The sequence below is a fragment of the Opisthocomus hoazin genome, chromosome 3, assembly GCF_030867145.1.
Source record: "Opisthocomus hoazin isolate bOpiHoa1 chromosome 3, bOpiHoa1.hap1, whole genome shotgun sequence".
Lineage (NCBI taxonomy): Eukaryota > Metazoa > Chordata > Aves > Opisthocomiformes > Opisthocomidae > Opisthocomus > Opisthocomus hoazin.
Genome location: NC_134416.1, coordinates 44,168,349 through 44,193,229, shown reverse-complemented (window position 1 = coordinate 44,193,229; position 24,881 = coordinate 44,168,349). Strand labels below are relative to the sequence as shown.

The following is a 24,881-nucleotide window of genomic DNA, read 5'->3' as shown; positions in this document are numbered from 1 at the left end:
GGAGTTCCAATTCAGAAAGCACAATTTGGAAACATAATTCTATTTAAATTCCAGAATAAGCATTATCTTCCAAAACACAAAAGCCAGAAGCTTTATGATAATTGAATCCTTTTCAGCAAGTATAATTCATCAATAAAGTATTCCTCTAATGATGTTATTGTTTCTTTATTTAACTATTTTTGAGTTTCTGAAGCTTCTTCAATGCCAAATTCCAAATGCTACATTAATCATTTGTATTTTTAGAGTCCAATTTTCCTACCAGAGACATAGGATTCATAACAGTTACTAATGCTCTGGGTCTGAAAAATTAGGCCTTTAAAATACAGACTATATCTAGTCAGTTAAGATGTCCTGTAATCATCACTTTGTACTATTAGATCCCTAATGGAATAAAGAATGAGCTTAAATTTATTCTAGAAAATAGGATTGCCAATTTTTTAAAATTGGGACAATCTTTTATTCTTTTTTGTACAGAGCTAGATTGGAAAGGGCCTGGGCCTGGAGTTTTAACAATATGTTAATATTGAGGATAATGAATAGGCAAAATGAGCCAAAGAGCAACAAAGATATACTAACCCAAACTCTTGGAATAATTGCCTTAAAAATCTAGTTGCAGCTGTTTTGTCATGGATGTGTCATGTGGATTCCATAACACATCATTCTGCTGTTTTCCAACTTAAATTAAGGACAACAGAGATAAGGAAAAAAAATTTTGTTCTGCTGTTCCAATTGTAGGACTTACTCAATTATTTCTTTCAACCACAAACAGAAAATTCAAGTTAAAGCTGGATATTTCAGGGTTTTATGTACTTTTCTTCAGTGTTTTCTTAAAGAGTGTTCTATGGGAAGACGTCAATTTTCTGCTGGTACTGCTAATGTGACAAGTTGAAAGGAAATGTGCATTACACAGTCTTTCAGGTTTACCTCTTTTATATGATCTTGGACTATTATTCATGAAGTCAAGTTTTCTGCTTGCAAGTGAAGCAAATATGACGGCAGGAAAAACTGCACCACTGCAACAGCCACAAATTAAGTGTCATTATGGAAAATGGTGGAGAAAACCAAACACAAGATCATTTGGTGTCATCACTAGAGAGATGTAAGATTAATTAGATTAACAAACTCTTGAGAAGTCCAGGTCTCTACCTTTCACCATTTCAGGAAAAATTTTATTCACAATCCTACCAGCAAGCCAGGTGGGTCCAAGATACAGACCTAACTACTTAGAGCATTCCTGAGGTATGTGTTTGGGTGTGCAAATTTCAACCTGTGGAGTGCTTCTGGGCAGGTATGCAGGACAAGGAGGACTGGCATCAAAACCTCTTGCTTGTGAGCTTAACTAAAAGCATAGACAGTATTGTTTCTGAGTCAAAAATTAACAGTCATCATCATGGTCCCAAAAAGTAGTGTTTGAATATGAAAGAACTTCTGTACTGCGAAGGTCTAAACAATCTGTCAGATTAAGGATGTAATGTTGGCCTTTGCTGGACATACTAAAAAGGGCAGAAGGAAGAGACAACACAACAAAATAACCCTGCTGTGCCAGCCCGAGTGAATTCTCTGACCCCTATGTTCAGAAAGCTACCTTTCCTCCAGCTAAATCTTCCAAATGCTGAACTTACTCAACGGTAGATACTAGACAGAATAAGCTTTTTTTTTTTTTAGTCAGTCAATGCAGTTCTTACTACATTGCTCTCTTTAACGGGGATCTGGATGTACCTACACCATCCAGTTATTAGCAAAGAAAACATTTTTTTTTAAGTATGATTTTACCAATAAAAAAGTCACAGCAATATTTTCCTTTTAATTCTTAGCCTTATTAGCTATAATTGTGTAATAATAATATGCTCAGTGTGAATGAATGCGATGCAGTTTTGTTTCAGTACTTTGCCTCTCTCTGCACTGACAACAACCCCCACCCAGAAACACACAATCACAGAATCACAGAATCGTAGGGGTTGGAAGGGACCTCTGTGGGTCATCTAGTCCAACCCTTCTGCTGAAGCAGGGTCACCTACAGCAGGCTGCACAGGACCTTGTCCAGGCGGGTCTTGAATATCTCCAGAGAAGGAGACTCCACAACCTCCCTGAGCAGCCTGTTCCAGTGCTCCGTCACCCTCAGAGGGAAGAAGTTCTTCCTCATGTTCAGAAGGAACTTCCTGTGCCTCAGTTTGTGCCCATTGCCCCTTGTCCTGTCACTGGGCACTACTGAAAAGAGCTTGGCCCCATCTCCCTGACACCCACCCTTCAGATATTTGTAAGTATATATTAGGTCCCCTCGCAGCCTTCTCTTCTTCAGGCTGAACAAGCCCAGCTCCCTCAGCCTCTCCTCGTAGGAGAGATGTTCCAGCCCCCTCACCATCCTTGTAGCCCTCCACTGGACTCTCTCCAGTAGCTCTTCATCTTTCTTGAAGTGGGGAGCCCAGAACTGGACACAGTACTCCAGATGGGGCCTCACCAGGGCAGTGTAGAGGGGAAGGAGAACCTCCCTCGTCCTGCTGGCCACACTCTTCTTGATGCACCCCAGGATCCCATTGGCTTTCTTGACAGCCAGGGCACACTGCTGGCTCATGGTCAGCCTGTCGTCCACCAGGACACCCAGGTCCCTCTCCACAGAGCTGCTCTCCAGCAGGTCCACCCCAAGCCTGTACTGGTGCATGAGGTTGTTCCTCCCCAGGTGCAGGACCCTGCATTTGCCCTTGTTGAACCTCATCAGGTTCCTCTCTGCCCAGCTTTCCAGCCTATCCAGGTCACGCTGAATGGCAGCACAGCCTTCCGGTGTGTCTACCACACCTCCCAGTTTGGTGTCATCAGCAAACTTGCTGAGGGTACATTCTAACTCTTCATCCAGGTCGTTGATGAAGAAGTTCAACAAGACTGGGCCCAGTACTGACCCCTGGGGGACACCACTAGTTACAGGCCTCCAACTAGACTCAGCGCTGCTGATGACAACCCTCTGAGTTCTGCCATTCAGCCAGTTCTCAATCCACTTCTCCGACCACTCATCCAGCTCACACTTCCTGAGCTTCCCTAGGAGGATATTATGGGAGACTGTGTAGAAAGCTTTGCTGAAGTCTAGGTAGACAACATCCATGGCTCTCCCTTCGTCTACCCAGCAAATCACCCAGGCCTCCTGCAGCCCATATAACTCTCACTCAGCACATCTTTTCTCTCCGTAACTGCTTCTTTCTTAAAGTTCCCATTTCTGTATCCACCTAATCCATTCTGTTGGTAGATAATAAAAATGCAACCAGTAATAACAGAAGAGCAAAAGTATGCTACAGCGAGGATGAATGGTATTTGCCAGCAGTCACCACTGTAAACTCATGAATGCAGTGAGCTTCACCCAGAGTTGCCCACTTTTACATAGGATCTGACTTGGAAGGATTTCTGCAAAGGATCGCATCCAGCTTGGCCCACCTTGTCGCAGAACCAAGGCCTTTGCATGGAAGATGGAAGTAACTATGGGATGTGTTTTCCACAGCCTACATGTATGCTGTGCAAGAGGATACCCCACGACACTGTTGATTTGCCAGGGTCCACCATAGGTCTCTTTGGGTCAACACATCTGTAATTCCTTTCACAAAAAACAGATGGGTCAGGGAAGGTGTGAGCCCAGCTCCTCCTCTGGCATTGTGGAGCAGGGGAACATCTGCAACTGGGAGCTCGGATATGTCAGGTCCCACTGTACAGACATGATTTTTGGCAGCAAGGTCCTCCTATACCACATTGTCATAGACAGGGCAATTCTGTCATAAAATCTTAGGCCCACAAATTTCAGCATAAAACTATCCTAAGTATAATCCTAAAGCTTGTGTCACACCTCAAAACTAAAAAACTCTTTTAGTGGTTTCATACACAAGAAATGAAATTATACTCTCTTTCTCTTAGTCTCTTTAAACCATTTTGCTGAAATGACACATGTTCAAGTTTCATCCCAGCAAACAAAGGAAGCTGCCTACAGTGCTTAGATGACCCTGATAACACCTTCCTGAAACAAAGCCTCTGAGCTACAGCACATTTTGTACCTGTTTTTGTTCTTCTCCTAAGCCGTCCCACATTGAAGCTACAATTTTAGAGACTTCACCAAAAGTAGCATTGGGGTTTTGCCCCTTGATGGCTGCTTGAGTGTCTCGAAAGAATAATGCATAGGCAGACACAGGCTTCTGTGGCTCATTTGGGTCCTTCTTCTTCTTCTTTTTGGGAGTTTTGGGTTTCTTTCCCATATCTGAAGCAGGTCTCTTCTCTCCACCATTGACCTATAACACAAAATTAGAAAAGTACTATAAAAACCCCCAAATTAATTCAGTCCATCCATCATTACGGCTTCTGTGACACAAAGAGCTTTTGGGTTTTTCATGCAAAAATGGAATTTTAGTTGCCATCGTTCATAGAGTCATAGAATCATAGGTTGGAAAAGACCTCTAAGATCATCAAGTCCAACCATTCACCCAACACCACCATGACTACTAAAGCATATCCCAAAGTGCCACATCTACACGTTTTTTGAACACCTTCAGGGATGGGGACTCAACCACCTCCCTGGGCAGCCTGTTCCAATGTCCGACCACTCTTTCAGTAAGGAAATTTTTCCTAATATCCAATCTAAAACTCCCCTGATGCAACTTGAGGCCATTGCCTCTCATCCTATCACTAGTTAGTTGGGAGAGGAGACCAACACCCACCTCACTACAACCTCCTTTCAGGTAGTTGTAGAGAGCAATAAGGTTCCCCCTCAGCCTCCTCTTCTCCAGACTAAACAGCCCCAGCTCCCTCAGCCGCTCCTCATAAGACTTGTTCTCTAGACCCTTCACCAGCCTCATTGCCCTTCTCTGGACACGCTACAGCACCTCAATGACCTTCTTGTAGTGAGGGACCCAAAAATGAACACAGTACTCGAGGTGCGGCCTCACCAGTGCCGAGGTACAGGGGCACGATCACCTCCCTACTCCTGCTGGCCACGCTATTCCTGATACAAGGCAGGATGCCGTCGGCCTTCTTGGCCACCTGGGCACACTGCTGGCTCATGTTCAGCTAGCTGTTGACCAACACCCCAAGGTCCTTTTCCGCCGGGCATCTTTTCAGCCACTCCTCCCCAAGCCTGTAGCGTTGCATGGAGTTGTTGTGACCCAAGTGCAGGACCTGGCATTTGGCCTTGTTGAAACTCATACAGTTGGCCTTGGCCCATCGATCCAGCCTGTCCAGATCCCTCTGCAGAGCCTTCCTACCCTCAAACAGATCGGCACTCCCACCCAACTTGGTGTCCTATGCAAACTTGCTAAGGGAGCACTCATTCCCCTCATCCAGATCAGTGATAAAGATGTTAAACAAGACTGGCCTCAAAACTGAGCCCTGGGAACACCACTCGTGACCGTCCACCAGCTGGATTTAACTCCATTCATCACCACTCTCTGCGCTCGGCCACTCAGCCAGTTCTTTATCCAGTGAAGAGTACACCCATCCAAACCACGGGCAGCTGGTTTCTCCAGGAGGATGCTGTGGGAAATGGTGTCAATGGCCTTACTGAAGTCCAGGTAGACAATATCCACAGCCTTTCCCTCATCCATTAGGTGGGTCACTTGGCCATAGAAGGAGCTCAGGTTGATCAAGGAGGACCTGCCTTTCATGAGCCCATGCTGGCTGGTCCTGATCCCCTCATTGTCCTTCACATGCCTGGTGAGCGCACTCAGGATGAATCGTTCCATAGTCTTGCCCCAGCACTGAGGTCGGGCCGACAGGTCTGTAGTTCCCAGGATCCTGCTCCGGCCCTTCTTGTAGATGAGTGCTACATTGGCTATCCTCCAGTCATTGGGGACCTCCCCTGTTAGCCAGGACTGCTGACAGATGATGGAAAGTGGCTTAGCAAGCTCCTCCGCCAGTTCCCTCAGCACTCTTGGGTGGATCCCATCTGGCCCCATAGACTTGGGGCCACTTGTCCAGGTGGCACAGTAGGTTGTCAACTGCTTCCTCCTGGATTGTGGGAGGTTTGTTCCGCTCTCTGTCCCTATCTTCTAGCACTGGGGGCTGAGTACCCTGGGAATAACCAGTCTGACTACTAAAGACTGAGATGAAGAAGGCATTAAGTATCTCAGCCTTTTCCTCATCCTTGCTGGCAATATTCCCCCTCGCATCCAATAAAGGATGGAGACTCTCCTTGGCCCTCTTTCTGTTGTTGATGTTATTTGTAAAAACATTTTTTGTTGTCCCTTACAACAGTGGCCAGCCTGAGTTCTAGCTGGGCTTTTGCCTTTCTAATTTCCTCTTTGCACGACCTAACAAGTGCCCTATATTCCTCTTGAGTCGCCTGCCCTTTCTTCCATAGGTGGTAGTCTTTGATAATCCAAATGTTGACACCATGTCACATGTGTAAAATTCATTAGAAGTATTTTATTTTTTCCCTCAAAGTGCTCTATATTTTGGTTTCATAAAGTTGTTATAATCTCATTTATAGTTCATCTAGTCATCTTTTCACCTTTTCTAATTTTTTATTGCTAATGGCTATAGCATGCATATAATCAGTAAATTCAAATGAAATTAGTTTCATTACATCCTGATCACCAGTTCAATCTCATGAATTACCTGCAGACAGCAGGAACACTGCCATATCTACCTTTCCCTTATTCTCACCCTTTCCCACAGCTATCCCAGACTAGTGTTCAAATCAATTTCTACTGCACCTGGTAGTACACCTTCCAGGGAATTTGAAGATAATTTGATTGTGAATAAAACAGTTCAAGTTATAGACATTCCCCTGCACACCTTCTAATTAAAATCTGAAGAAACAAAGCTTTACAGATAGTTTGGACCCCTTTAGAGGATCACTTCTGATCCATCTGGATTTAGCTGCATAGTTTTTTTCCTCTGCTAATGTAAAAGCAAATTCATGATGGTTTGAGAAATGGAGTAAAAGAGGAATGGTATGTGAAAAGAAGTTCATGTGCACTATTTGTATAACATCTGAAAAAAAATTTATGGGAGCATTTGTGCAAATTTGTTAAATGCAACTATGCTTTACCACTAGCTCAGAGACCCTGATCACCAAAGCACCCTACTTACTTAGGTGACTTTCAAGCACAAAAAGGGACATTGTCCTGATTCTTCAACAGATTGGAGCTCCATTGCAAAGCAGCTTCTCTTGATACGATCACTTTATTCACTATACCTTGCAGCAATGACGTGTGATCTTACCAGAGCATTCAAAGGCTTTTTTCTCTTGTTGGCATGGTGAGAGTACTGTGCATCATAGGCGTTTTGAAGTATGAGATCAAGAGCATAAAATGTATGCTCTAGGCTAAGGATCTACCAGGTATGACTTATCACATCCTTGTATTACTAGTTTTTAATAATACATATCAAGTGACACAGGAGAACACAGGTATTCAAATCAGTGGAACTGCATGAGGAAAATGGCTGGAAATTCTCATTCTGAGCAAAAATTTTTTTTATTTTTCTATATATATCACTGCATGGTGTCCAATAGGACCCAGGTGACTACAGTGAACAACCTGGATCTCTGTGGTTTACTTAGCACAGCAATAAAGTGATGACCACAATTTGAAAACGAAGTTGCTTGTTTCCTGAGCATTATGTTACAACAGATGCATCTTTAATACAAGAGTAATGGCCATGAAGCCTACCGGCATCATTTTAGAAAATATGGACAAACAGAAGCAGTGTGGTACCCATTAAGTTATCCAACTTTTAGTCTCTTGCTATTATTTCATTCTATAGGGTACACGAAACTACGAGTTAAATGGTAATTAACTAGGGCTCCCTAATTAATTTGGCAATATCAGTTTAAACTCATCAGACAATTCTGTGCAAACTCCATGAGCAAGGAGGCTCGACAACAATTTGGGATATAGTTAAAATTTTACCTGTGTTATTTGTTGAAGTTTTCCTCTTTTCAGCATATTTTTGCACCAATGAGATTTAAAGGTCTCTTTATATTAGGATACCACATTACTTAAACTACCCTTAAACTAGGTGATATGCTGCAGAAACTTGTGTAAGAAATCTTCCAGTAAGCTGTTCTGCGAACAGCTCTAAAATGCTATTCTCCAACCTGGATGATCAAGAGACTTCAAAAACCCACCGTTAAGAAGAGAGTACTCACAGGGGAAATTCTGTTTGTCTTCTACGAAAATAACGAAATAAAAAGAATACCAGAATTCCGGTACTAATAACCTTGCAAATGGCTGAGATGATGGCCTACCTTATGCTCCCATCAGTCTATCAGCTTCATAGACTCCACTTCCAACCACCAAAGCAGAGACAGATGGGAAAATAAAATAAAAACCATATATATATTCTGCTAGGCATAGACTTGTGTCTCAAAATCCCTGGAGGTGTAGTTAGCTCATGGTAATCCACCTCCTGTCATGGCTTATTGCTTAATTATGGTGATGTATTTAACTTATTTATCACAAGAAAGCAATAATCTTTCACTTTAAGAAAGTGTACATTAACCATGTTGCACACATAATAGATCACAAGAATATCTAGTGTAGGATTTAAAACTATCAAGTAAGCCACATCGTTGATATCTAAAAGTCCCTTGAGAAGCTGGAAAATGTCTATAAGCATATTTAAAATAAACTGCAATAGTACCAAAGCCTTTAATGGAGCTAGGAGAGCTGTTTTATGTACACTATCTTGCAGTAATCGCTGTAGTTTAAAATAGATTTTAATCAAGCACCATCTGCATAATAGGCTGAACAGACAACATAGAATTCTACTTATAACTCTTATCATATAAAGTAAATATTGGAAAACCTCTACCATATAAAGAGAATATGCTGCAGCAGTTCTTTAGTAATTGTGTTTCTGTTAGTTAATTCTTGCTACTTGCAGTCCTCTCGCTATCTTCCATCTAAAATACATTATTTGAAATCCTCTCATAAGTGATATTTAAATGAGCATGGACAAAAACGCTGTTATCCATCTATGAAGAAATACATATTTGCAAACCAGTAATGGTTCGAGCAGCTCAGAATTATGCTTGGCAATAACTGAATACATGTTTAACAATCCAACAGTATAAATTATGGCAAGAATTACATAAATGTAATATTCCAATGTTGAGGTGGTCCGAATAAAGCATGTGGTAAGTGGCCACTTTGTTTTGAATGTTTTTATAGTTACCTAAAACTATTGATTTTTAAGTTCTCCCTTTTTTCTGCTTCTAACCATAGTCCCACATGTTAGAAGAATTAAGGAGATTTAGGGATGTACACCACTTGCAGAAACAATGTCCTTGGTCTGAGCTACATTTCATGTTCCCATGGACCTAGCAGCTTTCTGATTGTGTATGTATAGCCTTATAATTATGTTACTCTTGTCGCTGGTCTTATGGTTAAGCAACCTCAGCTGTCTTGCTTTTAGAGCAACCATGTGAAGGGCAACCAAGCCCTCTGTAATGCAGCTCCTTTCCCTTTTTTTGTGCAAGGGAACATATGAGGCTTAGTATCCAAAATGCCTATATGAAAGAGCCTTTATGAGAATGAGTATTGCCTAAATATATTTAGCAGCTGCTGCCATTAGTTCTGTGTATGTTGGATAAGGCTTACATCAATTTGAATATTTACCATAGAATGAACATCCAAGATGCTCAGTACACGAACAATTACATCAGTTTGTAAAGTTTCCATATTACTGGCATTTGGAATATGTACATTAAACTGAAATGGTCATTTCCTCCACACATGGAAATCAGTGGTTCACTAGGGAGACAATTATATTTCTAGTCCAAATGTGTATAATGTACATATTCATTCATACCTTCTGTCATTCTCTTTCTATAAATTCATGCAAACGTGAACAGGACACTGAGATTTTTGCATTTTTTTCTCTAGCCAGAAATAGGTATAGTTGTTAGGGATTTCTCTATCAATTCTGCTATCAAAGAACCAGTGGCTTCTCTTTCACATGCAAGGCTGGGCGTTCAGCTGGTATAAACTAAGGGAGGTAATCTGACACTGAGCCGATTTTCCATTTGAAATGTACTTTGTCTTTTTGATCAATGTTGGTACACAGGCAAACATCTTCTCCTGCTGGTTAAATAGGAAGAACATCACTGTTGCTAGTAGTGATATGGTGAATTCAGTTGTTTTTTACACAGTCTTCATGGCAGGAATATCTTACTGACTTCATGAAGCTGCTCAAATATGGCGATCTCCTGAAGCTCCTACATAACCACCACACGTGCACTTCTATTGAAGGACTGAATAATGAGCTCTGGCCCTGATCTATTAAGTAATATCACACATCTACATGACAGTTTATAAAACAAAGAGAAAAACTGCAAATTTAGCAAACTTATATTCAAGCAAAAGAGGTTCTCACAAGAGACAGAACAACTGCTCTTCTCTTGCTGTCCCCATCCAGTGCATTCTTTCCTGGGGAGGAGGATTTTGGAGTAAGAAGCAGCCTCCAAAGCAGCTCTGAGAAAATCTAATACTGCTGTGGCTGGGGAAAAGGATGTCCACAGAAAGCTGGCTTCTTCTGAGTGTCCATATCCATTTATTGGCAGCTTCCAGGAAGAGCAGCATGACAGAAAGATACATGGCGGAGGGGTTTAAATCATAAACTACAACAATACACTAGCTTCTTACGCTGATTATTCAGACCCTCTTGTCTCTTACAGAGGGAACTACAGCAGAACCATTGCACCAGATCAGGCATGCCAGTCCACTGCCCGTCTCCGATGGTGACCAACTTCAGTGTTTTCAGGAAGACTTAAGAAATCCCACAGGCATAATCTGCCCCCCACTAAGCTTGCATTTTGATCCCTGCTGGTTGGAGGCTAATTTAAGCCCTCTATCATTATTAATCAAGTTTAATATCCTTTAAAACTCTTCTTTTAGCAGAGAAATTATAATTATCAAAGAATTTTAAGGCAATGTATCAACTTCAGTATACTGAAGTATTTTTCTTAATTTTGTGTTGTGTATTGTGCCTTTTCTCACGTTTTTCTGCTTAGATGAGAGAATTTTAAAGAGAGTCTTCCAAAATAACATGGCTCGTTAAAAAGCTGAACACTATATAAACTGGCTTCCACAAAGAAAGAACCAAGTTTTACTTGGTCTGCAGTGCTTAGTATTTCTTTATTGAAAACATTTGCTCCAGATGAGTTCTGTCTGCACGAAACCACAACCCTACACTTTTGCTAGCACAAAGTGTTGCAGTGAAAAAGTACACGAAAAATGCGGGTTAAATAACTGAAATATTTGATATATTTGAAAGGATATCTTAATTATGTGAATGGATGTTTTCTCCAGAATTTTAGAGCATCTTGCACATTCCCACCAAAATATTAGCAAAGCAACAGAAGTAGCAAATAAATTATTCTGAAAAAGTAAAGGCTGTCTGGAATTGTTTTTGCATAGCTGTATTCTAAAGTTTCCCTCAGTAAAGAAGTGCTCATTTAAAATGTATGAATTATTCAGTAATTTTTAAAAACTAAAGTTGGTGAAATCAGGGGAAAGTCCTGAAATAAAACTTTTGAATCAGAATTTATTCAAAATGTAGTAAAACATATGTCTCCAATTACATGATTATTTTATAGCTTGAGGCATGAAAAACAATGTAATTTGAAAACAAATCAGACTTACATTTCTTGACTGGATTATACCTCCTCAGTGACTCACAGTATGTTTTCTTCACATTCCTCGCAAGTCTGCAACTTTTCCCCACATGATATGGCCATGGTACATCTTCACTGCACTACAGGGCTGCTGTAAGACGACTGCTGTTTTGTCGTGACCATGAAATAGAGCTAAAGAGGTTCTCAATTGCTATTTAATACTCTGTTCCTGGTTTATGGGATGACTTTGTGCTAAGTGCCAATCTTGTTATGTCTCAGTTTTTGTGTCTGCAAAATTAAGATAGTATACTTGTGTATTCTGGGGGAAGCTTTCAGGATTTGTGGAGGTTTGGGAGGTTTTTGCATGCAAAACCTGCTATACAAATTGACAATTATCCATTAAATAAATGTCTTATTTATTATTTAAATTACTACTATTTCTTCATGCCTGTACTGACACTAATGAAGCTTAAATATATTATGCTGGAATGTCAGCACCTCCCAAATATAAATGCATAATGGGTCTTCAAGATTTTCAAGGTAAGATTTTTAAAGTTCGTAGAGGATCTTTCTTTTCTGGTTGCTATGAGGTTCTGTTTACTCATCCTGTGACCAAGTAGCACAGACTAGCATATTGAACAGACTGTTCATATTTTTTATAGCAGTAACTTGATCTTTGACTGGGAATAAACATCCCTTCTATGCAAGTGAGAAAATCCAACCTTTATTTTAAAGTCCTAAAGGAATGGCTATCATTTTAGCATTTTACAGGATTCCAGCTTGCTCTCACAAACAGGAACAATGTCATCTACTCAAGCTGCCTGAAGAACTGACTGGAAAAAGTAAGTTCTGTATTCATAACCCTTTATTCACTTCAGTCAACCACAAACAATATATATATATTATCACCTTAATAACTGTGGCCATACGATTCATTTAAAAGGTCCTAAAGATATCCACCATTTACATAGCAATCCTAGCATCTAAGCCTACCTTAGAGCTATCTTCTCCTTCATCTTCATGGACTGAACTGGATGGTGAAGGAGTTGCAGATTTGCTTCCAGGTGGAGAGGGCGAGTTGTGAGGAACATTGTTTCCACCCATATTCAAACCAAGCTGTGCACTGAGCTGGGACTGGTTAATAGTAGTCAGCTGCCCATGCTGCATCATTCCTGGCTGCCTAATATCTGCAGGTTGAACCCTTGGCCTCATGGTTGCCATCTGAGGATGGGAACTATACTGGGCTCCTTCTGTATTCCGTAAATCTTGCATCTACAAGAGGAAAAAAACTGTATTAAGTATATCACTAATAAAGTGTTCTGTTCCTTTAGACCTCTGTTGGTCTGGTTGGCTATATAAGGCTTAAAAGAAATGGCAAGTACTTAAATAAACAAGTAAATACTGGAAATAAACAAAGTAAGGATATGATTGACATTTGCATAACACTGACTTACAAACTATTCAGGCTCTAGATTCAGCCCATGGGAATAGCAAAAAGCAATGAAAACTTGTTTCTTTATGGGGGGGAAAAAAAGGGCGCTGCTTTCTGTAACTGCGTATAGGGTATTTCAGAAATGCTAACAAAAAGGGACAGGTTTGCACTCCGAAGTTTAGACCCAGATCAGAATACGAATATCCTCAAAACTGAAGACAATTTCCAGATCCTACTTTTCTCCTTAGGATTTGTGTGCATGTGAGCTGCGAATTTGGGAGCTGCTGTTTTCAGACTTTGAATATCCAGTGTTAGGTCCACATCTATTTTTCCTGGTGCTGCCCAATGAGGTACTGGAATTTTCAGGATTCAGACGACTGACAAGAAGAATGCATTGATAGACTGATTAAATAATTTCTGAGCTGATTTGCTGCTAAAGCATATGTGAACGGAAAGCTCGGAAGTCGTGGGATTGACAAATGAATCCATTGTGCTATGTGGGTCACCGCTTCTTAGCATTAACGAGACATACTATTTTAATGCAAGCAACAAATTCAGTCCCTGCAAGGATAAGAATTAAAAGCACTGGAGGATGAAACTCCTTTCTTGTCCAGAGGTCAAATGTACTACACACACACACTACAGCAGATTGCCTGTAACGTCTTTTCAGTATACTCATACAGAAACATGACAAATAGCAAAGAGTATCAGGGAGAAGCTCAGATTTAAGCTAAGGTGTTCTGTGGGTGATTTAAAATTGAAGTGTCAATTCAGACCTGAAATGAAATAGATATAGTTGTCTTTCCGTGCATCAGACAAACACGCCATACGTATCGAGTGGAATCTGACAGGAACTACCATTGTGTAAGTTCCATTACGATAAGGACACGTGTTAATGGTTCAATATATTAACATAACCACATTTATTCTACTGACAGTCTTTGTTAGACTTGTCATCTGAATTTTCTAAAGATCACCCAGATTTTTATTTTATCTTTTAACTGTTTATAGCTCGTGACTTCTATAACCTCTCTCTCTCATACACACACTCCTATATATCACAGCAATCTGTAAGACACTTTTCAACCAGTAATGCAAAGAAAAAGAAGACATAAACCTTTAATTGCACCTTTTCTCTTATTATTGATAGTGTAAAAATTTACCAATTTTAGGGAGATACTTTATGAGCTTGGGGATTGATTTTTGTAAAGCTGACTGGTTGGCAGTAAATCAAAGTAATAATACCATTAGTTATGGCATACTTACCACTTTACATGTACTTGTGTCTCTGAAAGTAGTTGAAATGGCTTCTGACAATGTGACATCACAATTATGCCTCTGTTTATATTGCTTTAGAAATTAATAGCTTTCAGTAAAAAAGGGTTATCGATACAAACATGTTCAAGTGCATTTAGTGACTACTAAAGCACCGGAGGAGAGGAGCAGAGACAGCACAGTGCATGAAATCAGTTCATGGCTGAAATTTGAATCCCGGCAGACATTTGTATTTCTAAGGATTGCTACTGACTTCTTGTTCCCTTCCCTCCAGTACCAGCTCCCCTCTTCACCAAACACACTAGCCTTGAAAGCTATCATTGTCCCGGCCTCTAGCAGACAAAACATATCAAAACAGCAGTGCCTGTGAAGCTGTAACTGCTGCTTGACCATTTTGCTCCCAATCCAGCTGCTGGGCTGAGCAGCAGCTGGGGAGTGGGGAGCGGGAGCACGGGCTGCCCCGAGTCCTCTCGGCCAGCGCGGCTCACCAGCAGGTGCGTGGGGCGAGCGGGCAGGGGACGGAAACCCACCCGGTCCCTCACGAGCTGGGGAGAGGGAGGTAAAAGCCTCTCAAAAGCCTTCCTTTCACCCTGCCTGCGTAGGTGGGTGCCCTCCCTGGAGCACCCGCCAGCTTGCAGAGGCCGAGCCCACACTGCCCTGCTCACAAATGCCTTGGGTTTTCCTGGGGCAGCACCTCGTGCTGCCAGATCGGGGCTGGGAATAAATCCCCTCAGAAAGGCTGGAAAGGCAAGACCACTTTTCAATAAGAATACACTTCCTAATGATTTTATGAACATTGGAAAGGAAAGAAGCACTGTTTGGAACTCCTGACAACTCTTACGATATTTTGAATGAGTTTGCAAAGTATCGACCTCAGTGAATGCAGGGCAAAGGTTGTAATTTTAATTACTTTTTGCAAAGTACAATATAATACAGTGGTTATTATTCAAACGATCTATCCTTTATTAAAATCTCTTTATATGAGCTTCAAATACTATCAGATAGATACTGCAGAACATTCTGTGTTTATCATCTTTAAACAACATATATTTTTAAACAGTCCAGTTGGACTGGGTGATCTTAGAGGTCTTTTCCCACCTTAATGATTCTGTGACTCTTAGCTCCATCACTGAACATACATTGTGTTTTCAGATAATGTGACACTGACTGGATAGTACTGGACATATCCCCACACAAAACACGTCTCTCTATATATTTGCAACACAACCCTTCACTAGTGAAATTCTGAGAGCTGAAAATGAGGTGGTGTAGTAGAAAAAAAATGGTATTTTTGTAGGGATTCAGCTTGTCTTCTGAATTTTTAAATCAGATGAATATCAGGCTACCTTTACAAAACCAGGAGTAAGCAGCATGGAGACAGCTTGTTTAACAGTATGTGTTCCCTTTTAGATGCTAAGCCAGAAAGCCTCACCTAAGGGACCTGCCTGTAGAGAAAGATGTGACCAGGGAACACACCAGTGTAAGCCCATCGCAGAGTGCTGTGGCCTTCAGCAAGGACGATCCACAAGTTTCTGTATCTGCAGATGAGATTTCTGTCTTGCCTCTTTCTGCCACGCACTGGAGAGCTTGCTTTCCCCAACCCTGTCCCTTCCTACTGAAAAAATGGGATTGTTTAAGCAAGTGGAAACTTCTCATTCCTGGAGTTAGAATGGGCCATACGACTGTGAAAAGTTACGATATTACACTGTGGAGAGCATGTGATGATGAATCTTCAGGTTTCTACAGGATCAACAAACCAAGAACTGTCCTGTCTTCCCTGTTAGGTTCAAGAAGAGTCCCGCCCATGAAAACCACACACTTGGGTCACTGCAGTGGTGTGACAGTACACCCCTGACATGTGTGACATCAAACGCCGTGACGGCCTCGTCTTTGCAAGAACAGCAGCACTAATCAGACACTCTGTCAACATTACATGCAGAGCATGACTGATTTCTCATAAACTACTTCAAAATCAGAAGCTTCCTATTCCTTGTTCTGCCAGATGGAGTTTTACAAAACCTGCCAATGTGTAGCTGTGCTGGAGCCATATTCAGTATGCAGAAGCAATATTGCGAACGCACTCTTGCCGAATGCAGAGCCGAATACAAATCCTGCCGGGAGGCAGGATGCCAAATGGAAGAACAAAGTTAAGGAGTTTGAGTGTTACAGAGGATAAGGACAGTCTGAAACTGATGCCTTCAATGGTGTCTCTGCTGAGGTAATAATGATAATATCTGGCACTTTAATATCATTCTCCATCTGTCAGTTCCAGGATGTTTCACAACTTGTGTTATACTCAGCTTTAGAACATTCCTGCTTTTATTTTGGTTTTACTAACGGGGAATTTCATGGCTATTTTTTTTTCTTTTTCTGTTTGCATTTCACTTATAAGCAGAAACTGAGCACCCACCCATATAAGTGTTTAACTGCATGTTAAAAGACACAGTAAAAGACACAGTAAAAGCTTCTAATTTTAAGGTGTGTACCAATAACCCTTCTAACAGGCACATGGTAAGCACAAAACCAGAACAGGGTTGTCTGCCTGAAAACAAGCTCCTAATGCCCTGCTCAAAGCTCCTAAGGTAGTAAGAGTAAAGCTAAAGCGCTTAAAATATCAGACTATCATTCTCCCCATCAGCTTAAAGCAAAAACAAAGGAAAGCATGCAATGCAGAATACAGTGATATCATCCTTGCACAGAAACATCTTACTGCAGGACAATGTAAGTACAGTATCCTCATCACAGAATCACAGAAAATAGTGCTAGAAGGGACCTCAAAAGGTTATTTAGTCCAACACTTTATCTCACAGCAGGATTAGCTATACCTAAATCATTTCTGACAGATGTTTGTCTAACCTCTTCATAACCTCCCTAGGCAATTCTTGTGCTTAACTATCCTTACAGTGGAAAAGGCTTTTTTCCGTAATGTCTCACCTAAATCTCCTTTGTTGTAATTTAAACCCACTACTTTTTGCTCTACTCCCAGTGGACATGAGGAATGTTTTTCTCCTTTACAGAAAAGTTGTACACACTAGAAATCTATTATGAATTTCCTTTCAGTTTTTTCATCTTTAGACTAAACAACTAAACTGAAGATTGAAAGACTTTTTTCATATGCTGTGTTTTCTACACCTCTGATCATTCTTCCTGCTGTCCTCTGGACTATGTCCAGTAACATTCACCTTTCTTGAAATATTGTGCCCCAAAGCCCACAAAACACAGATATTCTTATCTGACACTGCATTCAGATAGAATCCTTCACCTCTCACAGGATATAGCATATAGCATTAAAAATTTCCTAATTATCTGTCTTTTTGATACAGGCTGGTTAACCCATACAAGATATAGAAAGAGTCAAATTGTAGGACTCTTCAATAATGTCCCAGAAGGTGTCTTTAGGAAGCTAATTTTTTCTAAGAAGCATTAGGCAGGTAGTTTGAAAAGGAATGTGCTGTTAGCAAAGTAATTCCCATGCTATTTTCTTGTTACAAATTAAGAACGGTGATGCAACATCTCTCTCAAAAGCTGTAAAAGTCCAAACTGTCCCTCTCTATTTAAATTCATTTCTAATAAATGTTATCATTAAATGAAAGAAGAAAGACAAGTTGCCTTAACCAACCGAAGTAAATACAACAGGTCTAAGTATAAGCAAGCAACACCAGGGATTATACACTGGAGATGAAAACATTAAAACATAAGGAGAAATGCACAGTGCTTACTCACTGAAGCAAGTGGAGATCACACATTTCAGTACCTCAGGCAAATTCGAATCAAGGCACAGCAGGCATTATTTCTGTTACCACCACCAGGTCTTACAGTGATTTTTGCTTAGTTTTCTGCTAGCTGAGAGCTCTTAAGAGCTTTTCCGATTAACACTGGAAGTGGTCGACAGTTCTTTCCTTCTTATCTAAATGGTCAAGGTAAGTTAGACAGGAACAATATTTCATGAAGCTATGCTTCAATCCGCTAATTCAAACAAAGATTTTGGGAGAAAAACCCAAGGCTTCTTAAGTGTTACCTATGAAGACACCCACAGCATGCTTCCTTCTTTACTGCCGTCACCCATCTTAGTCACCATGTAGGCATCGCAGACATTCTTCGATAGGCTGAAGAAGTTTCTGTTATTAGTCATATTCTCATTTATATTCCTGGGACAACGTGTGCCAGTACCTGTGCCATATTAAAACTGAACGTTCGTCTGTTCCCAGGTAATGGTACATTAAGATACAGCACGAGCCACAGTAGTGCCAACCTCCTGAAAAGCCATGAGATTTGCTTATAAATTTTACTGGTCTTATTTTAGGTGTTTTAATTGTCTTCTACCATAAGGCAATGCACATCTGCAAGATGTTTTCCAGTGACACAGAGATGCTCATTAAAAAAGAGGGAAAAAAAAAGAATTCCTACATAATCGCTTGAGTCTCTAAGTCACAGTTTCAAAACAGAAGAAAAGACAACATTAAGTTGCCAGACAGGTTTGTGAGAGCACGCACACAGGGAAGCAATTGTATTTGGGAGACCATACCCACCATCTGTGGTGAAAACAAACAACTGCAAAACCAAAAAGAACTCATACATTTTTTTAAAGATCCAAAATGCAAGCAATATTCATCACACAATCAGAACTAAGCTGAAATTTAAAACAGTGTCTAAATATACAGAAATGTCCATTTTAAACACCTTTCAGTCAGTTCATACTGATATCAAGCGGTAGTACCTCATGGTTACTCAAAACATGTTGGTGGTTAGGATTCGAGATTAATAGCCACTGAATCAAAAGCAAACCATGCAGTTTCATGTGTTGCTTTCCATCATGGTGATTCTACTTACCAAGATAACTTAAAACTTGAGATAACTTGAACATCTGTGTTTGTACACCAGAGAAAAACAAAAAGTGACCCCCATATTTAGAAGTCCAAAATCTGACACGAAGTTAGGATGCACCGATTAGAGCCGATAAAACTGGTAACCAGTATGTATGTCCTGTCATCAGTGAAGGCTGCTCAAATCCAAAGATCCACGTACTATCATATCTTTGTTTCCATTCAATTAAAGTAGAAATCATATCCACAATCAAGTCTTCTTTTAGCAAATATATAAGAGAATGAGTGCTAAGGAAACATCTGTTATGAGAGTAAAAGTTACTGGAAAATGACCACAGAGAACCATTTAAAACACATTAAAAGGAATAACTCAAAGCACCACCTAACAGAGGAAGGGATGTGTGTTTTCATCATCTGATTTTTATAATTGTCTTTTGTATCAGCTAACTGCATAATGAAAGACTAAGTTTTAAAGTAAGTGGGTATTTGGGGAATACTGTAGTGTCGTACACAAGTGTATTTTATATACTATGCCCAGTGCATTTTCAGGATAAAATGAAAGGATCATTCAAAATTTCTGTTGATTAGGAGAACAGTCTTAAAATTAAACAGCAGAAACCTCACATGTAAAAAGAACTCTAAACTAAAAAAACCCTGTGAAATTTACTACTCTAATCTTTCCAAAATCATTCTGTTAAAAATTAAACCACTTCAGGTTGCTTTATATAGTACTGGTCCTGTAAGTGATCTTAAGCTCCTTTAAAACAATTATATACTAAAAATTTGACTGCAAAATTTTATAGCACATTCACATCATGACAAGAATGCAGTTATATACAATTTCTATATTTCTTGGTACACAGTTAATTTGGTGACTATTAACATTCTTTTCTACTTTATGTTTTAATATCCTTTGAGTCACACAGGGCCAAGGTCTCAAAACTAATCATAAAAAACTACCAACTGCTATTCACTCTAATATAATAACCCTTTATTTAAAACAACCTCCAATAAATTTCATTATAAGAAGTTATTAAAAGGGTTAAAAACCTATTAAATGTCAAAGAATTTGCCTGACTCAAACTTCTAATAAAGAAACAGAATAGGCTTTCTTTCTGAATTATTTAAATCTTTACTGACTGTGCACTCAACCATGAAATTAGAAAAGTGTTATTAGAAGTGTTCTCTGGTTTTTATAAAAGTTGTAGCATAGAATATATCAAACCACAGTCTTTAACTAGACTAGTTAAAGAAATAGGTTTTTAATCCTGAATACATGTTTTTCACTGATATAAAGGGTCATAATTAAAAGTCTGGCCTGGAACCTGAAGATAATAAAATTACTATTATACGAGCATACATGTTCATTTGGTATATTCTGGATGCATGTTTCCATTTTAATTTGAACAAATATCTTCAATTTTGTTTGATCTTGCGAAGTCCACTAATTTGGATCCTCTCAGCAAACAATTAAGCTTTTAATAGTGACTAATTATAAAGAATGAATGGTTAATAATTTGTGTTATCTTTTTCTCTTATTTTAAGTGCCGAATGCTTAACAACAGGTATAGGTTGGCAGCTGAGAAACAGAATCTAGGAGGTACAAGTCAAATATTCCATCACACATCTCCGATAACAATACTATCCCTTCACTGCTTTTTTGCATATAACAACAGAACCATTATCTATTTCACCAGTTAGTTATGTAAGGAAAATATTCATGCATTTCACATTTATTTTAGTGATGCTAAGGAACTCCTGAGTCAGCAGTATATTCACAGGTTCACTCAAACACACCTGAATCAACAACCTTTCGTCAAAGGAAATGAAGTCACAAACATGCTCGAGAGAGACAATATTGTTTCCCCTGCTTTTAGACCATAAAAATAGAAGCATCCAAGGGACATTAAATTATTAAATTTGGGAATACAAATTAGATCCTTGGAAATACTATGAACAGTGCGAAGTTATGCTTGCTGTAGGGCAGGAGGGAAAAGGGGATGCAGGCAACTAGTGTCATCTTCGCAGTGCTTTGCTCCTGCGACTGACCAACACCACCACAGTAGTCAGCATGAGACTGCTGTACCCTGCACTGGCTTCTGCTCTGTTCTGTTCCATGGTGTACTATTCTGTTCTATTCTGTTCTGTTCTTTTCTTTTTTTTTCTACAGTGTTCACCACAACAGTATCAAACCATTTTCCTGCAGTGAGCTGGGCAATGTGACTATTATCTGTCATGTGTCATTCGCTCTACCTGCTGTAACAGACAAAGGTTTCCTGACCACATCATTCATCTCTCCCTACCACAAAGTAAAGGGAGTTTATTGAATACATTTATATTAATAAAACAGTCTGGAGAGTCTCCTGAATCAGTGTCACCCTCCAGAAGATGATTTGTAAATTTTCAAACAGATTTGCCAAGAGGGGACCTCGCCACACGAGAGCAGAGTGTGCTAAGCACAGCGCAGGGCTGGGGAAGTAGTTAGTGCATTGTTGTTTATCTTCCAGTGATGTCTGTGCATCTGCCACTGAATTTTGTCATACATATCTTAAGTATTTTATAAGGTAGTGTTAATATTTAGAAGATGGGGGGATTTAGCATTTAAATAAATAAATTTCCAATGAGATATTCATATTCATCACACTACATATTTCAAAAGAAAGTGCAGCTTGCATTGCATTTAGGAAGTGTTTAATTTGAAATAAATTGGAAATATTAGAATTAGACTGGGATGTTTAAATAAATGCATTTAAGAATGTTTACACTTAGTAAAGAATAACACATGTCTTGACTACAGTATTTATGATGTTAAGACTGACTCCATGCAAGTGATTTGTGTATGTCAATGTTTGTATGCTTAGGGCAACACAGATGCAGTCATTTACTAACTCGATAGGTGTGAAAGTCTTCGAGGAAGACACTGAGACCTTGAATGAGCAAGCAGTAACCCTTTGAATTCTAGCCCATTCAGGCTCTTATATTGTTTTAATAAGCTTAGTTTCAGTAAGGGATGGCTGCCCAAGCAGAAGCTACTAGACCTACACTCATTAATGACAGATACAACAAGGAAAAATACTGAAAGGTGAAACAGAAAATGTAAGAGCTATAACCGCAGATCATTCTTGGTGATTGCATACTGTATATCAGACTAGTTCATGCTCTTCCTCAGTTCTCATGTCCTCTTGAAAAAGCTCAGCCCTAGATTTGTAATAGCTGCATTATTTCCTCGCACAGCAACAAATTCTGGATCTTGATGCTGAATTGGGCTCTGCCTTTCTCACCCTGTACACCATGTGAAATTCGACACCAATGAACAGTCAGTTCTTTCTCATCAGCAAGTTTGGGCAAAAAACTATGAAATCCTCAATATTCTATATAAAGCAAGACTCATCTGAAATGCACATCTGGCTAACTTGTGTCCTTCTGCGTCCTCTAGGGTTCCTCTTTCTCTCAATAACTGTTCCATTTGCCTATCCCAAAGGTTCTGCTGCTCATTTGGTTTAATGTTTTATCTGAAAAGCCATGTTCCTCAGGGTCAATGACAAGGGGTCTGTCTAAGTGCAGGGGATGTCTATGTGGGAAGACACAGAAAATTCCTTCTGGTTAGAAAATCACACTAAACCAACTGTGACATCTGAAAAGTTGGTGCATTTTTGGGATGTCTCATGTCTTCTAAGTCTATAGCAAAACTCTGTAGGATCTGAACTGAATCTTATCTCAGTCCAAAGAAATGCCATTTCCCTCACAAAGCTGGACTCTGCAGCACATCAGCTGGAACAAGAGATTTTTGAATTATTATTAATGGCATTTAATCTAAGTATGCTGCCTCACTGGGAAAGGCTTTTGCAAGGGAGGAGAGGCTGTCTTTCCAGTGTTGCAAAAAAAAATCTGAGTCTTCTACATGCTCTAATCATCTCATTACCCTTATCATTAGGCTTATGAGATTTCCTGCTGTTCCGCACAAACATTTAACGGACCTTGTTTCCATTCCAACATGATACGAAGTTGGATCTTTGAAACCGGGGTAACACAGGCAGATCAAGTCTGCAATTGTCTATATTATTCCTCTTGGGCACTGTGATATGGAACATCCTTGAAATTGTTTCCTGGAGCCATAGTGTCCAATCTGGGATTGTGGTTTACAAATAGCATCGTGACTACAACAAAATCTCCTACAGAATCAATCATAAGCAAAGTCTGAACATGAGTAAGTTAAAGAATGGTTGGATTAGGGGCACTCAGCTGGCTGAGTCCTGAAGCCTCATTGATAAATACCACCCCTGCTTAAGCAAACTATTTTGCTGGACATTTCAGTCTTGGGGGGAAACAGTGGTGCTGTGCTACATCTTGCATTCCCGTACACAACAGTGGTGTGTTGTATGTTACAAATCTTCTTGTAACTCCCTGCCACCCTGGAACTAAACTGCGTAGAATTATGGCTGCACATTCTCCATTGATCGCCATTGACATGTGTACTGAAAACTAAAGTCATCCAGGTTTTGGGTTTGCATTTTGTGAATTTCTGGACTAAGTTCATTTTGCTTGATAAAGAAGATCCTACTTTTCCTGGTTGATACCAGCAGCCCTTGAAAAAGCCCCATATCCCACACAATTCTACTTTTTATTAAGTAAGAAATCATACCAAACCCCAGAATTTAGACTAATAACAATGAATTGGATAGTTTAAATTGCGTTAGTGAAAGGATCTTTTACCAAATCTTCCTGTTGCTACGTTGCAGCCCTGTAAATTCTCAGTGTGAGTGATAGCACTAATGGAAGTTGAAACAAAATATCTGCAAAATGTTTAACTCTGAAGAGATTGTTTTTCATACATGTGATCTTGTTATCAAGTGATAAACTTACTGATATTTGTAACTATATTGTCATAATTTTCCTTGCAATATAAACCTAATGCCATAGTCAAATATTGTGGGTTTTGTAAATGTTCAGCACTTGTGTTACTGCTAGGCAAGACGCTTTTTGTAAGTTATGAAAAATATGCTTGGCTCTCAGGGAAAAAGCGATTTAATGATATGCTAATAAGTCCATCATTCTTCTGTATTGTATTATTTACAATTTTGTCTCTAAAACCTATTTAACATCTCCAGTGTAATTATCCATCTGCAGCTTGCCAAGTCCAATATTATAATTCTGAAACAAGAAAAATCTCAATTATTTTATTTTCAACTATGTAGAAGATGAACAGATATCCAGCAGTCTCAAATGATTAAGATTAGTAAATCTGTTTTGCTTAGTGTCCATTATATTAGCATGTGACAGAATACCTTCCTGGAAACCTTCTTTTTAATATAAGAATATCTCTTTATTTTGCTGGTTTGATATTTCAAAGTTCTGGATACCTTCCTTAATAAAGCCTGATCAACATACCAAAACAATTTAAGAGAAAAAAGTGAAAGCCATAACTTCTTGAAAAGGAATACACTTTAGGCAACTGCAACTTATGATTTCCTTTTAAACTCATTATTCAGTCTATTCTTTTTGATCCTGAAAACTCTTAGTATCCCATTTATCTTCAGAATAAAGCAGGAACCTTGGTTTGGCCAAGAAAACTTCCTTTTTCCTTTATCTTGCAAACTGGTACTCTCAACATTGCTAAGCAGCAACTAACAGCGGGGAAATGATTTTTTTGTGATGATTTACACAGTGATTTCGCTCTATTCCTGCATGCCAGGGAAGCATACTGAAGTCTGCGGTAAGAATGTGTTGTGATATAATACTTGTTTTGCATATCCTGAGAAAGAGGAGA

The 24,881-nt window shown here is 39.6% G+C and overlaps 1 protein-coding gene across 4 annotated transcripts in view; it reads right to left on the bottom strand.

The window, feature by feature from the left end:
- Positions 1 to 24,881, bottom strand: part of TOX (thymocyte selection associated high mobility group box) — a 236,716-nt gene that overhangs the window by 42,302 nt on the left and 169,533 nt on the right. For 3 of the 4 annotated variants that reach the window (XM_009937712.2, XM_075416101.1, XM_075416102.1), the window contains exons 4-5: positions 12,578 to 12,856; positions 4,029 to 4,259 (exon numbers count right to left, since the gene is read on the bottom strand). In XM_009937712.2, the coding sequence (XP_009936014.1) occupies positions 4,029 to 4,259; positions 12,578 to 12,856 (510 nt within the window). The remainder of the gene's footprint in view (positions 1 to 4,028; positions 4,260 to 12,577; positions 12,857 to 24,881) is intronic. The other variant, XM_075416103.1, reaches the window with a different exon arrangement.